The 16,864-nt window shown below is 37.3% G+C and overlaps 2 protein-coding genes across 4 annotated transcripts; both read left to right on the top strand.

Annotated features, from left to right (window-relative positions):
* Positions 1-499: 499 nt before the first annotated feature.
* LOC133881402 (bifunctional 3-dehydroquinate dehydratase/shikimate dehydrogenase, chloroplastic-like) lies at positions 500-10,399 on the top strand. 3 transcript variants are annotated; one of them, XM_062320333.1, is made up of 12 exons: positions 500-658; positions 1,235-1,473; positions 1,691-1,796; positions 2,685-2,912; positions 3,670-4,016; positions 6,160-6,223; positions 6,381-6,489; positions 6,616-6,759; positions 7,949-8,097; positions 9,648-9,810; positions 9,941-9,985; positions 10,061-10,399. In XM_062320333.1, the coding sequence occupies exons 1-11, from the start codon at positions 638-640 to the stop codon at positions 9,979-9,981; spliced, it is 1,611 nt and encodes a 536-aa protein (XP_062176317.1). In that variant the 5' UTR covers positions 500-637; the 3' UTR covers positions 9,982-9,985; positions 10,061-10,399. The 3 variants fall into 3 exon arrangements, with proteins under 3 accessions (XP_062176317.1, XP_062176308.1, XP_062176328.1); XM_062320324.1 differs by having other exon boundaries at positions 9,941-10,399; XM_062320344.1 differs by having other exon boundaries at positions 2,685-2,903; positions 9,941-10,399.
* A 1,996-nt stretch (positions 10,400-12,395) lies between these two features.
* On the top strand, positions 12,396-14,983 carry LOC133881416 (pentatricopeptide repeat-containing protein At2g36980, mitochondrial). The gene has a single exon (XM_062320354.1). It carries the CDS (start codon positions 13,094-13,096, stop codon positions 14,969-14,971), a length of 1,878 nt encoding a protein of 625 aa, XP_062176338.1. The 5' UTR covers positions 12,396-13,093; the 3' UTR covers positions 14,972-14,983.
* Positions 14,984-16,864: the final 1,881 nt, after the last annotated feature.

Genomic DNA, 16,864 nt, shown 5'->3' on the forward strand with positions numbered 1-16,864 from the left:
TATCGAACACAACTGGCATAACAACATCGGAAGACAATCTCCACCAATAAGTAAAGCAACAAAAAATAAGGGAGACATGCCCAAAAAGAAAAACAATAATAAAGAAAAAAAGCAAAGAAAACAATTTATGATATGATGTTTAAAATGGTCACCACTCACCAATGACTAGCTACCCTTTTTTTTTTTTTTTTTTTTTGCACTTGAAGGAAAAAGAAGAGGTAAAAAGTGCTAAAAAAATTATTTTTTCTCCTCATAAAAAATAAAAAAAGGAATACATGTACGTGGCGAAAGTAGTAATACTTCACAGTCTCTCAAGAGCTCAAAGGTGATTTCAAACAAAAAAAAAAAAAAAGCTCAAAGTTTCACAAACAGCAGCAACACAGGCGTGACAGGACCAACGAACTTGGAACCCGGACTTGTTTCACTTTTAGGATAAAATAAAAACCCGAAGGCCCAAATCCCAAATGCTTTTGCTAAGTAGACACGGAAATTGGAAGGTTCCCATTTGCACATCCCACCAACCATTTTTGAACAGACCTCCACTTACCCACCGTCTCCCTATAGTATACACACACACACACGCACCTAACCACACCAACCCACTTAGCGCGAGACAGATTCGTCAGAACACAAAGCAATGGAGTCTGGCAACGTTCTGGTAACTCTCACCAACTCCATCTCTGTAGTTTCATTCCGCATTTTCTTTTCCTTTCAGTTTGGTTGCTGCAAAACACTCAGGGAAGCAAACAGATAAGCGAAGGAGATTTTAAATTTACAGTTTTGTCAATTTCCAACGAGTCACGTGTCTGCAACTTTGCAGTTCCATTTCTTTCGTTTTCTCGGATGCCAAACGGATCTTATGTTGTTATTTTAGGGAATTGCTTCTTTCCTGTTTGGTTCATAAGAAACTGAAAAAGAACGGACAATTTGGAGTCTGTCTAGTTTCTACAGACTACTGTACTTTTGACTAGTTAATAAACTCTAAGATTTGAATGCTAGTTTATTGCGATGAATTTAATTGGATGGCTTGTTTTTCCTCTTCTTCTTTTTTTCCTTTGAATTGTTGCTGAGAAATTTTTTACAAAAAGGAAATTACTTTGCTTTGCTTTCCCTCGTTTTCTCAGCAACCAGACAGATATTGACATATTTGATGTGAATTAATTGCAGCTATGGTCGTACTTGTCTGAATTTTTCATCACTTTATTTTCATCGCTTTTTTTTGATTGAATTCCAGCTTGCTTCTTCTGCTGCCCTGCAAATGAGAAGTGGGGGAGCAAGGAATAATTCAACCCTAGTTTGTGCTCCTGTAATGGCGGATTCAGTTGATAAGATGGTGACCAATATGGATAAGGCAAAACGAGAGGGTGCTGACCTTGTGGAGATCCGATTGGACAGTTTGAAGAGCTTCGATCCTTATGAAGATCTTAAAACCCTAATTAAAGAGTGTCCACTGCCCACGCTAGTCACTTATAGGTTTTATAACTCAGAATTCTTTTATGACTGAATTCTTTATGCATTATGTGTGTTTGTTTTCAAAGTACATGTGATATTATGATAATCTGTATGAGTTTGAAACATGCCATCTGTTCGAATGGATGACCATGGTCAAGAGATATTAGAATCTGATCTTGTTACATAGCCTTTAAGAGTCTCCTTTGTTGACCTATCTGATTTTTATGTATTTTTCTAGACCAACATGGGAAGGTGGTCAGTATGATGGTGATGAAAAGACGCGATTGGATGCCCTCAGATTAGCCATGGAGTTTGGGGCTGATTACATTGATGTTGAGCTTCAGGTAGCTTCCTAATTAATTTGCAAATCAAAACAATTCAAATAGTGGTATAACTGTGTTAACAAGGAGTTAGAATCTGTAATCTGAATTATTTATCCTGGTTAAAACAAAATCAATGGTTTTATCTTGTGTATGAAGAACTTAAGTGGTTGCAGGCGTACTTACAAAAGAAAAAAGCTTGAGATAGTTTAAGTAGAACCCAAATATGAAATTTTATGGAGATATCTTCAAACTTTGAATCTTTTTTATATTGCTGGTAAGCTTGTCACTTTCCAAATAATCTGTTTGCATTACATTCTGCTGCAAATTTGTAGTATGGCCTCATTATGGCCTGTGTTGAAAACTTGATTGCACTTTCGCGATATTTGACTGTTCTAACATACAAACATAAATACGTATATATACAAAGTATGCTTTTGATAACAGATTTTATTTAGTATCAATCTGAATAGCATCCATCACTTCATGGATTGTTCAGTGCTCTGTTCTTCTTCTTCTTCTTTTTTAATTTTTAATTTTAATTTTAATTTTTTTATAATCTTATAAGGATCATGAGTTCTTAATGATGGTGACATAATAAGTTTTGCTTATTGAATAAAAATTTTGAATGGTAGAAATGACAGCATTTTGCTTTTGAGTCCTACTAGAATCTTTTTTTGAGAAACTTCTGTTGAGTACCACATGTTATATCATTATCTCAAGTAATGTACCAAATTGTTGATAAATTTGTCAGAATATTTTCTGGTGCCATTCAGGTGCAAAGAGGCTACATTTACCAAGGGCTATTTATAAGATATTTAATAAAAGTTCCTCCGTCATACTTCCAATTTGGAATGGCTGCTGAGATCAGAATAATTAAATTATCTTCACTTCCATTATTTCTCTGTGAAGGTTGCTCATGAGTTCAATGATTCCATTTATGGAAAGAAACCTGAAAAGTTCAAACTCATTGTATCTTCTCACAATTATCTAGATACTCCATCTGTGGAGGATCTTGGCAACCTTGTGGCAAGAATACAAGCGACTGGTGCTGATATAGTGAAGATCGCAACAACTGCCTTGGAGATCATTGATGTAGCACGTGTTTTCCAAATAACTGTACATTCTCAAGTAAGCCGTGTATGTACACTTGTAGTGCTTTTTAAACTATAACCTTAGTCCATAATTTCTCTCCATTATTGTTGAAGTTTATATCATTGTTTTGTTATTACCTTTTATGATTCCCCCAGAGAAATGCATAGGCTGCATGGATCATATATGGAATTTTTGAATGGTGTAAGATGCATATATTCCATTACTGATTGCTAGCAGATTGCAGTTTACACCTACCTCAAGTTCGCAGCAGATGACTCATCTTCATGTTTATTTGGAGTTACTAATAATGAGGAAAGTGTTTGCTAATCAGGGTTTAAGGCTTTTGTCTTAGATGATAAGCATCACTACTATTAAGTTTTAGGTGTAAGAAGTAGGTTTGTTTTAGTTGTTCTTTTCTTTTCTTGTGACAAATGAAAAACTACAGTGAGTTTGGGATGAAAAATTACTGAGATGAATATGTTACTCAGATGCCGCGAAATAAAAAAAAAAAAAAAAAAACAATGTTACATAGATCAAATGTGCACTGAAGGTTAGGAGATATTCTACCTCATATGTGTTCAACAATGATAAATACAGCCATCTGACTTCTGAAGTAGTGCATTTGTTAGTAGCACTGTCCTTATTAAAGCAAATTATCCCCCTTTAACTTTTCTTTCTTTCGATGCTCTTGCTCATTTATTATTAGTTCTGACTGTTAATGGTACAACCCCTTAACGTTATGGATTGCTAGATTCTTCACATTTTTAAGCTCTTTTGGTTTATCTAATAAAGGAATTGTCAGGTTCCAATTATAGCAATGGTTATGGGTGAGAGGGGCTTCCTCTCGCGGATACTATCCCCAAAATTTGGTGGGTTTCTCACATTTGGTACCATTGAGTCAGGAGTAGTTTCAGCTCCTGGCCAACCATCGATGAAGGATCTTTTATATCTATACAACTTCAGACATATAGGACCAGATACAAAAGTGTTTGGCATAATTGGGAAGCCTGTCCACCACAGCAAATCACCTATTTTATACAATGAAGCTTTCAAGTCAGCAGGTTTCAATGGAGTTTATGTGCCTCTCTTGGTGGATGATGTTTCAACTTTTCTCCAGACTTACTCGTCCTCAGATTTCGCCGGATTCAGGTTCATCTTTTTTGTTGAGTGCTCTGAATCAAGGCTATAGTGTATTATTCTTTATGTATGATGGCCAAGACTACAGTTTTCTAGAGTTTTTCTTCTGGTGGCCAAGATTTTTGGGTTGGGCTTTTTAATGGAGTGATGGGGGATTTGTAGCTTATTTAGTTACTTTTTTTTTTGATAAGTAATGAAATGCATATCAAAGATTGCAGAGGGGCGCAACCCTAGCACACAATAGGGGTGAAAATGCGGGTGGATAATAACAATCTGCTATTCGCATATGCGGACGTGGTTATCAAAACCCATTATCCGCATGGGCGGATGTGGGTAGCGGTTTTAGGGTATGTAGGCGCGGTCAATAACCGCATCCGCATTCTCTTTATATATAATACATATTATATATTTTTAATATATATTTAATTAAATTCTCTAAAACTAGGTCGTTTTGAATTTGGTAAGTTTAGGACCTTTAGGTTATGTTAGGTTTTTTTTACTATCATCTCAAAGTCATACCTCACTATATTTACTTTTTTTTTTTTTGATAATCCAAATCCCGATTACTCTATTAAGACAATGGCCCTCTTTTGTTGATAATCATGAATTGTGTAACAAGTGAAACATTAGTTTATTTAAGCTTGCATATAGTAATAATCGCATGATTTAATCTTGCATACATATTTAGATAGTAATCTAAAACGCTCATTACTTTATATGCGGATACAAATAATAACCGCAATAGCCGCACGAATCCGGATAATAATCACATGATGTGGATACCTAAAAGTGATAATCTCATTATGCGGATATTACTAATAACCACATCTGCATCTGCATTTTCATCTCTAGTACACAAGAAGTATACAAGAGAAAGCCTAAGTAGAAGAAAAAAGTATAAGAAAATCATTAAAACTAATCACTAAGGGAGCTAAAAACGCAACTGTCCAAGTAAAAAGAGAGTAAAAGAAGAAGGACATGAGCTCCTCCAACGTCCTCTTTTGGTTCTCAAAATTTCTATCATTATGTTCCCTCCATGAGCACTACGTAAGGCAAGAAGACATTATCTCCACATGACAGCACTACGAGAATGACTACTGGTCCACTAGGAAGCAAACAAATCAACCATTTGATTAGGCATAACCCTTGACATCCCAAAGTGAATGAAGATAGCATTCCATAGAGCACAAGCAACTTCACAATGGAGAAGAAGTTGATCCACGGCCTGCCCATTCCGTTTGCACAAACCACACTTATTGACCACGATGACATGTCTATTTTTAAGATTGTCTATGGTAAGAATCTTTCCTGGAGTCGCCGATCAAGTGAAAAAAGCCATTTTTAAAGGAACCTTAGTCCGCCAAATACTCTTCCAGGGGAAAGAAAAAACATCTTTACAAATAAGGATCTTGTAAAAAGAGAGAACATCAAACTTTCCTTTGTGAGACGGGGCCCACCGAAGCTTGTCTTCCCCTTACCTACTCACTCTGTGGGAATAAAACAAAGTGTAGAAGGAAGCCAAAACATCAACCTCCCAATCGTGAGCCGTTTGAGTAAAGCTAACATTCCACTGAAGGGATCCACTAGAGAAGTCCAGATTAGTTGTAGCAGACGCATCCTTTAGGAGAGCATACCTTAGGCCAACTGACCAGATGATATTTGAATTATTCACCTATTCCACTCCATAAAAAGTCTCGTTGAAGCTTTTCTATACGGTTTGCCACACCAACAGGAATGAGGAAGAGAGACAAGAAGTATGAAGGTAAGTTGGAGAGTGCTTTTTATAAGGGTAACCCTACCACCCTTAGACAGATACATCTTTTTCCAACTAACCAATCGACGCTCAATCTTTTCCACAATACCAGTCCAAATAGACTCCGCCTTGTAACAAGCCCTTAGCGGAAGACCAAGATGTTTCAAGGGCAAAGAGGAGGTCCAACAACCCAAAATGCCGGCCAGCTCATCAACATTGTTCACATTACCCACAGGAACTAAAACTTATTTGGTTACTTGATATTGTTATTTTTAAAAGTTGTTCCAATGGTTTCATTTTGATATATTGGCATATTTCTAGACTAATCTGTCTGAAAGATTTAGGTACATTATGATTGTATACTTGAAGCATGAGATAATCTAACTTCTTTTCCAAACACAGTTGTACAATTCCTCACAAGGAGGCCGCTCTTAAGTGCTGCGACGAGGTCGATCCAGTTGCAAAGGTATTAAAAATCTATTCATGTTAGTGCTTGTCCGATTACCTAGCCCAGAGTCTCTAGTATCACTGAATTTATTTAGAGTATTCGGGGATGCCTTAGCTTTAGTTGTTTTTCTTTAAGCTATAGTACATGATTTGTTCACATCTTAATGAAATTTCAGTCAATAGGAGCTGTGAATTGTATTGTAAGGAGACCCAGCGATGGGAAGTTATTTGGTTGCAATACCGACTATGTTGGTGCAATTTCTGCTATTGAAGATGGACTACGAGGTATCTATTATGTTTTATGAGCAAAGCATATATAAGTAAAAATATACAGTTATACACATGTTTCTATTCTCTCTCTCTCTCTGGTTTAACTTCAAGGTGCTCTGGATGTTCTGCTTTTCATTTTAGGTTCTCATAATATTAGCAATACTGCTAATTCTCCCTTAGCTGGTAAGCTTTTTGTGGTCATCGGTGCTGGGGGTGCTGGTAAGGCACTTGCTTACGGTGCAAAAGAAAAGGGAGCAAGGGTTGTAATTGCCAATCGCACTTATGGTAAGGTTTCAGCTTTAGATTGATTTTTCCTTTCTCTTTTTATTTTATTTTATTTATTTATTTTTGCAGTGTTCAGTTTGGTATACTTGGCTTTTTATTAACCTTATTTTCTGATCCTATATTTCTGATAGTGTCATAAACACTCAGATTTGGCTGTTTCTTTGGCATTCAAAAACTTTTTGGTGGAAAATTTGTCCTATTGGCTCTTTAAAATTCTATGTAATGACTTGTGACTGTGTCTGGTATTCATTATTACATATTACCTATAAGATGAACTGTGATTTTCAAAAGCATGGTCTTTTCGATGTTTTTGCTATGGTTTGTCCTTCAGAAATAGCTATGAAAAAAAATCTGAAATATTTTTTCTTCTTGAAAAACAACAAAATAAGTGCTGAAGATGAACTTGTTGAAGGGAAAGGTGACTATTATGTTTGGAACTTTTCTTTACAGCGGGGAAAAAAAGTAATGCATCCTTGTAAGCTTTTTCTACTTAAAAAAGAAATGGTTCATAGTGGTGGAGAAAGTAACATATATTGTAGTGTTGCCATTTGTTTGCCTATTACATATATTGTTTTTCATGTCTTAAAGCTGCAGCTAAGAAATCTTTCTCATTCCTGCTCTTGCAAATTATTTTATCCCATTTTTGGTATAAATCTTATTTCTTGGTTGTTTATTTCAATTTTTCAATGTGTCGTGTCTTGATGTTGTGCGGTAAACTAATTCTTGCTTGTCTGTGATAGTTTTCCCTCTGCCACATAATTTCAAGTACCATGGATAGGGCTTGTCAGAATATACCTATTTAAGAGTTTCACTACCTACAATACTGATGAACAGCATTTTGGTACCTGCTGGTTTCTTGTAATTATTTAGATTAGAAGTTACCACAACATTTTACTTATCAAAAAAAGAAGAAGTTACCACAACATTTCATAAATGTTTTATTGAAGTATAATAGAATTTCATCATCAGATTTATGTGCTTTACATGTTCTAGTCATGCTATCTGTGGCACTGGCATCTTAAATGCATACAAAACAGCAAAGCATGCACTCATGGCATTTCGTCCATGCTACTGAGTAAGAGCATCTTAGCAAGATGACTTTTTCTCCCCCAACTTCCAGAATAACATTGCTGAGATGTGTAGTTGCTTAACTGCTGATTTCTAATTTATCCATTTATTTCACTTCAAGATCGAGCCAGAGAACTTTCTGATATTGTTGGAGGAGATGCTTTATCTCTTGCTGATCTAGAAAATTTCCATCCGGAGGATGGTATGATCCTTGCAAACACAACATCTATTGGAATGCAACCAAAAGTTGATGAAACACCCATTCCTAAGGTCTGCCTCTCTGCCATGCTATTTCCATTATGCACGGTCATCCCTTGAATAAAAGTTTTGATGTTGATTTTGTCTTGTTAACCTCATAGATATTGAGAATATCAAAAGAATGCATTGGTAGTAATTGCAAGTCTTGAAGGTTCCAGATTGGGATGGTCAGAGAAAGTATGTTTGGGTAGAATTAAACGAAAGATTTATTCGACCTATGTGGAGATGAAGGCCATAAAATGGATGGTGTACCTGACCCTAAAGGAATTTGGATATAAAACCGTATTTGTCAGTCCTACTCAGATTGGGTCTCTTTGGCTTGGCAGCAACCTACAGTGACTGACCTAGGCCACTTCTTTTATTATTATGAAGAAACCATAATAATGAAAAATGATGCTGGGCTGGTTTGGGGTTTATTATGTATATGAATATTAACACCAAAAAAAAAAAAATTATAGATATGCCCAAATTACTTTACAATATTAGGTGATAAAATTTGTTCATTTTTGAAAGAAGGGCACGGATTGCTGCCAATATTGTTCAATTATATGGACATCAACTACTATAATGTAAAAAAAAAAAAAAAGAAGCATCCACCACCATGAGGTTAGAATTCAGTTCGGGTTGTTTTTTTAGATCTTCTAGCGGGGAATTTTTGAAAGAAGCCCAGATTACTGGAAGGCCCCTCATAGTAGTACAAGGGCAAAGCACCCATCAGTGTAAGATTATAAGTAAGGCAAGAATACAGGCCGAGATTGTTTTACAGGATCCTCTGACTCAGAAATTAACTATTGTTGAAGTAAGACCCTGACCATGTTTTAGATAAATTTGGTTCTCATATAAGCCAAACAAAACCTACCCAAACTGCTTCGATAAGTTTTTCCCCAGATTCGCCTAGTTCTAATTTCTTCCCTTTTTTAGTTAAATTTGCTTCCTTTATTACACTGTAATAGGGTTGCAAAGTTCTCATTTTCCTAAAGTGAAACCAACATGGCAACTATCTGAGATGCACTAAATTCTTGTAAATTTTTTGGATTGGCTTGGGTCCTTCCAGTCTGTGGAGGGGTTTGTGGGTATAACAATAACATTGAAATTCTACCGATGGAGTAGCTAGTGGAGGAAAGAAAAAGAGTTGAATCCTCTACTCCAGTCCAATGGCAGCCATTTACGGAGTTGAGAAAGTTGCCTGAATCAAACTGATTAGTCTTTATGAAGAAGCCAAATTGATCTGGTTTGGTCCTTGGGACAACGATGTTGCAGCATGCTATAGAATTTGATAAATGCTATACACACTTCCAAGTGCACAATCCCTGACGTGACACTAAAAATTACCATTGAATTTTGGATGGATCATTATTTGATTTTGGATTTAATGGTGATTTTTAGTGCCACGTCAGGGAGTGTGCACTTGAAAGTGTGGGTAACATTTCTCATAAAATTTTGTAGCTGAGTTCATAAGCACTTTAGTGATTCACTTTTTGCAGAAAGGACCCTAGCTTTTATGATATCAACTTGTAATCAAATTTTGAGGCAAGAGAATAATTGGCGTTCTGTTTTTGCAGCATGCTCTGAGATATTACTCACTAGTTTTTGATGCTGTTTATACCCCCAAAATGACTAGACTTTTGAGGGAAGCAGAAGAATCTGGAGCCATAATTGTTACTGGATTGGAGATGTTTATAGGACAGGCCTATGAGCAGTTTGAGAGGTTCACTGGGTTGCCTGGTAAGATGATTGTAAATAGCTTAATAATATCCAACCTTTCTTTTCAATCAGTCTCTACTTAATTGGCTATTAATTGATTTTTTATTTTTATTTATTTTTTCTGATATCTTGTTTCATTTGCCATTTGCAGCACCAAAGGAACTATTTAGGAAAATCATGGCAAAATACTAATGAGGTTTGTTGGCCATTCCTTAATGTTAGCATTAGATTCATTATGCCACTTCTCTAAGTTCAATCGTCAATCTAACAGACGAGCACACCCAAACACCTTATCGATTGCTCAAAACTAGAAGTCAGGGATTTCTATTGGGAAGCCAGTGCAATAGCATTATGTAACAATATTACTATAAACTCTATTTCCAATTTAAAACGGAAGGCATAATAGATGGCATTTGCTTAGGAAAGTTTATGTTTCTTGGTTTTTTTATCCCTTTTTTTCTGGAACAGTTGGGAACATTTGACCTTGCTCTCATGATACAACCATGAGTCTGCAAGGCGATTCTTTCCAAATAAATTTCCCTGCTGTATCATTTCCCATTTGTATAACAATTTGTTGCAACCTTTATCAATTGCTTTTATTTTGTATTTATGCCTTGTGTGCTTTTACTTCATGATTTTTCGGGTAGTCCTCCCAACTATCCAACATAATGCTCTGCATTCATTCTTGGATGTAATTAGGTTTGACAAAAATATTGATGACAAGTGCATATGGCATCACCTTGTCCTGAAGAATTTCATGGTATTGTTATAATGAGTCCATGGTTTCCAAAGTTTTCAAAGATTCCATGAAAATAAAGTTTTTGGAAATGCCTATAAGCTATATTCAATCGTTCCACTTATGAGTGTGACCTATAATATTTGGAAGTATCGGCAATCTAGGAACCCATATTATACTCTTGCTGCAAGAGCATTGCTGCATTTGAACACCATGCAACGACTTGAAGTAGCAAGATAGCATGCTGCTTAATAGAGTCAAGAGAGCCTAGCTGCTTCTACGGGTGTAGTGCCTGGTGGCCGTCAGTTTGGTTTATTTTGCTGCTGCCTTCTAAAGTTTCTTTTAAAGCCACTTTCTTTTTGGTCGTTGCTCATTTGCTGATCTTTGACAGGTTTGAGCTCTCACCAAAAAACTCAAAGAAAACAAATGAGTCTTAGGTGGTGTGGGACTTTCTCTTCCCCTCCGCGGGATGGTTGATCTTATGACTCATTCTGTTCTTTTTGGTTTTTAGTCTGAATGACCTATTAAAGATCTAGTTATAAAGATTAAAAAAAAAAAAAAAAAAAAAAATTTACCTTCGACTCATGGAATTTGTTACTGCAATGAACATCCACAATGACTTTAGGCAGCCTTTCAGGAAAGAGCTCCACCTGCACCTGCAAAATAAGAGAGGGGGGTGACCATGAGGCTGTCGGTCTAGAGACCAGAGACACTCCAACACCCAAGCTCATAGAACTTTATTGACACCCAATCCTAGGCCAAAGAGGGAATTATTTGTGGTGTACCCCAAGGGGTAGTGTTGTATCATGATATTTGTCTTGGGCCTGGTATGGGCTTAGCCATATATGCATCTTTTTAGGTTTCTTTGGACTCTTTTAGCAGTTAGGCTTGTTGGTATGTAATGTAATCCATCAGTAGTGTCTAGATTTCTTTGGTTGATTAGTGTACGAATCAAACTATAGGAATATGAATTTGTCTTGTAGGCATGTCAGTATCGGGGCCTTCCAGAATCTAAAATTCTTGATGAAGAAATTTTCAACAGAAAAGTTTTTAGTGAAGAAAAAAAGAGTTCTTTTAGCGTAAATAAGATATGGATCTTTGAGGCATATTATATATCCTCTCAATTAGATTTTAGGTTCTAACACTAGTGTGCACACACAAGCACCCCAACCATTAACAATTTATTTCTTACTAGTGCAACCTTGCTGCCACATTTCGGCTTTTCCTAAAACATCGCCTGATTAAGATTAGATTATTATTACAAATATGATCCAACTTCGTGAAATCAAATTGAGTTCTTAAGACTCCATTGTCAAACGGAACTAAGCAAAACTTCGAGCGATCAGAGTAGGGTTGTTTCCTTTCTTACCCTTAGATTTACATCGACCATATGCAGCATGATGTGTCAGAACCCAAGAGAAATATAAAAAAAATAGTGAAAGGGTGATGTTGCAATCTTTTTTAAAGTTAGATATACTAAATTAAGAGTTTTTGAACTCTCGGAGGTGATTGCAAAAACAATGAAAGTTCAGGGTTTTAAATAAAGATTTTCATAATATTAAAAACTCAACTAGGACAAGTGTTGCATTTTAAAGCTCGTTAATGTGGATCTCCGTTAAAAAACGTCTAACGTTGTTGTCTTGTTGAGGAGAAGATGGATTTATTGATAATAAATAGAGTAATGATTGAATACCACTCAAAAATACAACTTTCAAAAATACAATTTTTCATCACCTTGCATATGTGGCAAGATGGTCTCCTATCTTAATTTATTTTTAAAAAATAAAAAAATTCAGAAAGTAGTGGGAAAAAAAAATAAGGCATGACAAATATCAAACAAAACAATTGGACGTTGCTTTAATACTCGTCTAGTGTCCCGGTTCAGAAAAAAGGTCGAGCACTTGAGCTGCAATCCTTCGAAACCACAGAAAAAACCGAGCTGTTATGAACATATCTGATACACGTACAACCCAGAAGACCAATTAGATCTAGAACTAAAATCAGCTCAAATGACTCAAAACCCAAGTAAAGCATAAACACCCAACAGATCTAAACCAAAATCCTAATAGCCAAAGGAAAAAACAACATCGTCCTCCTCAACGTCCTGGGTCTCGCTGGGTAAACCAAAATCAAAATCCCGATCGAACTGGGTCTCGCTGCAAACGGAGTGGAGCTCCGTCGTCGTCCTCTTCATCGTTCACGCTCTCCTTCGAACTCTCCTCGCCGCCTCTTGCAACTTAGGTTAGGCGCATGGTCGTTGGTCTCTTGCTTCTCCACCGAAGAACTGGGGTTTTCTGTGGAAAGAACTGAAGGGGAAGGCGGGAATGGAAAAAAAACTGTTAAAAAACTCAATAGAGAATACAATTTGTGAGCTAGATTTGTAGTGAGAATCTGACGAGAGATAAATTAGAGAAACAATAGAGAGCTTGATGCAGCATGCTCTTTGAAGGTATCCTCCAAATTTTGGAGAAAAGTTTGAAATAGCTAGCTTGATACGGATGCTTTAAGTCTAGTGTTTTTGGATTTCTTTGCGCCTGTTTGCTTCTCTGATTACCGAAACAGAATGATATGCACTGGGACTTATTCCAGATTACCTCTAAGATCGCCAGATTTGCAAGATCAGGCGGAATTATATACGCTCGCAAATTGTTTGACGAAATGTCCCAGAGAGACACGGTTGCTTGGAACGCAATGCTCACGGGCTATTCCCAGCTGGGTCTTCACCAAGAAGCGCTCTCCCTTTTCCGTCGCATGAGAATTTCCAATACCAAACCCGACCATTACTCGTTCACCGCCACTTTGAGTGCGTGTGCAGCAGCATGTGAGCTTTCATGCGCAGTAAAAGTCCATGCTTTGGTTATTATTTCAGGGTTTCAATCTTCATTACCGGTCGGTAATTCGCTTATTGATATGTATGGGAAGTGTTTGAGTCCTTCTGGTGCTAGAAAAGTTTTTGAAGAAATGCAAAGTAGGAATGAAGTAACCTGGTGTTCGCTCTTGTTTGCACATACAAATTCTTATCAATTTGACTCTGCGTGTGAAGTGTTTCACATGATGCCCAAAAGGGTAGAAATTGCTTGGAATATTATGATTGCCAGTCATGCTCAATGTGGTGAAGTTGAATCATGTCTTAATTTGTTTAAAGAGATGCTAGAGAGTTTGCATCGGCCAGATCAGTGGACACTAAGTTCCCTCATGAATGCGTGTTCTGAATCATCAGGATTTTCATATGGATGCATGGTACATGGAATTATTATTAAGATGGGTTGGAGCTCTGCGGTGGAGGTGAAGAACTCAGTTTTAAGTTTTTATGCTAGACTAGGTTGCCAGGATGATGCTATGAAGGTGGTTGATTCCATTGGAACGCTTACTCAGGTGTCTTGGAATGCGATCATTGATGCCCATATGAAAGCAGGAAACACCCAGGAAGCCTTTCTTGCTTTTCAGCGAGCTCCTGTGAAGAATATAGTTTCATGGACATCTATGATCACAGGGTACGCAAGAAATGGGCATGGAGATGAAGCTCTTTGCTTCTTTGTTGACATGATGAGAAGTGGTGTCCAGCCTGATGATTTTGCATTTGGAGCGGTCCTTCATGCGTGTTCTAGCCTGGCAATACTAGGGGATGGTAAAATGGTCCATGGTTGCATAATTCGCTCCGGTTCTCATGCCAATGTCTATGTTGGCAATGGTTTAATTAGCATGTATGCTGAGTGTGGTGATGTTGAAGGGTCAAGCCGTGCATTTAATGAAATTCTTAACAAGGATCTGGTCTCCTGGAATGCAATGTTGTTTGGATTCGGGTTACATGGACGGGCTAACCAAGCTCTACAGCTTTATGAACAAATGATGGCTTATGGTGTAAAACCCGATAAAGTGACTTTTATTGGCCTGTTGATGACTTGTAGCCACTTGGGGCTTATAGAGAAAGGTCGCTTGTTTTTTGAATCAATGGATTCAGTTCATGGGGTTTCACGTGAAATGGATCACGTGGCATGCATGGTAGACATGCTTGGGCGAGGTGGGTTCTTGGCAGAAGCAACAGAGTTGGCTAATAGGTATTCAGGAACAGGTAATGATGCAAAGACCAGGTCATCTGAGGCTCTGCTTGGAGCATGTTATGCGCATGGGGATGTAGGGAAAGGGACACATCTGGGGGAAGATTTGAAGATTTTAGAGCCGCAGAAAGAGATAGGCTATGTGGTTTTGTCAAATTTGTACTGTGCAAGCGGGCAGTGGAAGGAAGCAGAGATGGTTCGAAAGGCGATGCTGGATCAAGGGGTGAAGAAAATGCCTGGTTGTAGTTGGATTGAAGTGAGAAACAAGGTGACCGCTTTTGTTTCTGGGAACCACTCGCATCCATGCCTGCGAGATATCTGTAAAATATTGCACTTCCTTGGATTTGAAATGAGAAATCCTCCATGCTTTATTGGTTTTGAGAATTGAAAGATTTATTAATCTCTCCTGTCCGGTAGACCCTGCATGATGCATGGTTGGTTCACTAGCAAGTTGCAAGCCATCAGCTGCGCCCAACAGGAATACAGGATTCCACTGCAATTGCAACTTGCAAGACCAACATACTTGGTACATTCCTGATTCCTGGCATCCAGTAAAAAACAAGGGTTAAATACTATTCACCCCCTGAAGTTGTCGGCCATTTTCAATTTGGGTACCAAAGTTTAAAAAATTGCAATGTACCCCCTTAAAGTTGCAAAAATTTTCAATTCACACACTTCGTCTAGTTTGAAAGACTCCAAAACGACGTCGTTTTGGTGAGGGCAAAACGACGTTGTTTTGCCCTTTTAGGAGGTGAATTAAAATTTTTAGAAACTTTGTGGGGTAAATTACAAATTTTTAAAAATAATTGTTTACAAATTATTATTATTATTATTATTTTTTTTTAAAAAAACCTTCCGCCACTCTTTGGAGGTGGCTTGGCCACCCCCAGCCAGTGGGGGTGGCTGCGCACCACCCCCAATGGTGGCCGGGGGTGGCGCGCGGCCACTCCCTAGTGCCGGGGGTGGCTGTGCGCCACCCCCAGGGGCTAGGCCACCCCTAAATTCCTTTTAGGGCTGGCCGAAGGCCACCCCCAGCCACCTCTGGGGGTGGCGCGCGGCCACCCCCAGTGGCTGGGGGTGGCCAGGCTATTCCAAAGGCAGCCACCCCTTAGTATTTTCCTTCTTTTTAATTTTTTTTTTTTAAAAATAAATATCTTTGTTTTATTTATTTTTATTAGATTTTATAATTTTTTATTTTTAATGGACACGTGTTAGCTTTCTATTGGGTGTCCCCAAAAGGACAAAACAACGTCGTTTTGGAGTGGTCAAAATTCTGTCTGGTTTGACGGTCAAACCAGACGGAGTGCGTGAATTGAAAATTTTTGCAACTTTAGGGGGTACATTGCAATTTTTTAAACTTTGGTACCTAAATTGAAAATGACCGACAACTTTAGGGGGTGAATTGTATTTAACCCAAAAAAATAATGTACCATTATATTGTTATAATTCCATGAAAACCTGGAGATGAATTTTCGCAATGATTATGCATCATATATTCTATGCTTGTGTGATGTTATCAAGTATAAAACAAGGAATAAAATTAATGGTTAAATACCTTATTGGTATTTGAGTTTTGGAAACTTTATTTTTGGGTACTTGAGTTTCAATTTGTATTACAGATGGTATCTCAGTTTTGAGAAAAGACTGAAGTGGTACCTCAGTCAAATTTTCCGTTCAAAAACTAACGGCCCGCCACGTTACTGCCACTTAGTACCACTAGGAACATGACACTTGTCTCTTGCGACATGTCAGCACCTACATAATTGCCAAATCACCCAAACAGTTTGTAATTTTTTAAAACTTTTTTTTGAGTGATTTGTCAATTATGTGGGTGTTGACATGTCGCAAGAGACAAGTGTCATGTTCCTAGTGGTACTAAGTGGTAGTAACGTGGCGGACCGTTAGTTTTTGAACGAAAAACTTGATTGAGGTACCAATTCGGTATTTTTCCAAAATTGATGTACCATCTGTGATGCAAATTGAAACTCAAGTACCAAAAAATAAAGTTGCCAAAACTCAGATACCAATAAGGTATTTTAAGCCTAAAATTAAAACACTTTTTTTTCAAAAGTTTAATTGAACTAACTAGAAAAAAAATAAAATAAAATTATGAGTAATACTTGAAACCATATGTTATCTCACAACAGTACAATATGTGGTAGTTGCAACTCACAATTTCAGCTAACCTTTAGTTCAGTCATTGTTTTTTTAAAAAAAACATAAAATAAAAAAATCAAAGGTTGGTTATAACTGCTACATTAACATTGTTTGATAATTGTAG

The sequence above is a fragment of the Alnus glutinosa genome, chromosome 1 (genome assembly GCF_958979055.1).
Source record: "Alnus glutinosa chromosome 1, dhAlnGlut1.1, whole genome shotgun sequence".
NCBI lineage: Eukaryota > Viridiplantae > Streptophyta > Magnoliopsida > Fagales > Betulaceae > Alnus > Alnus glutinosa.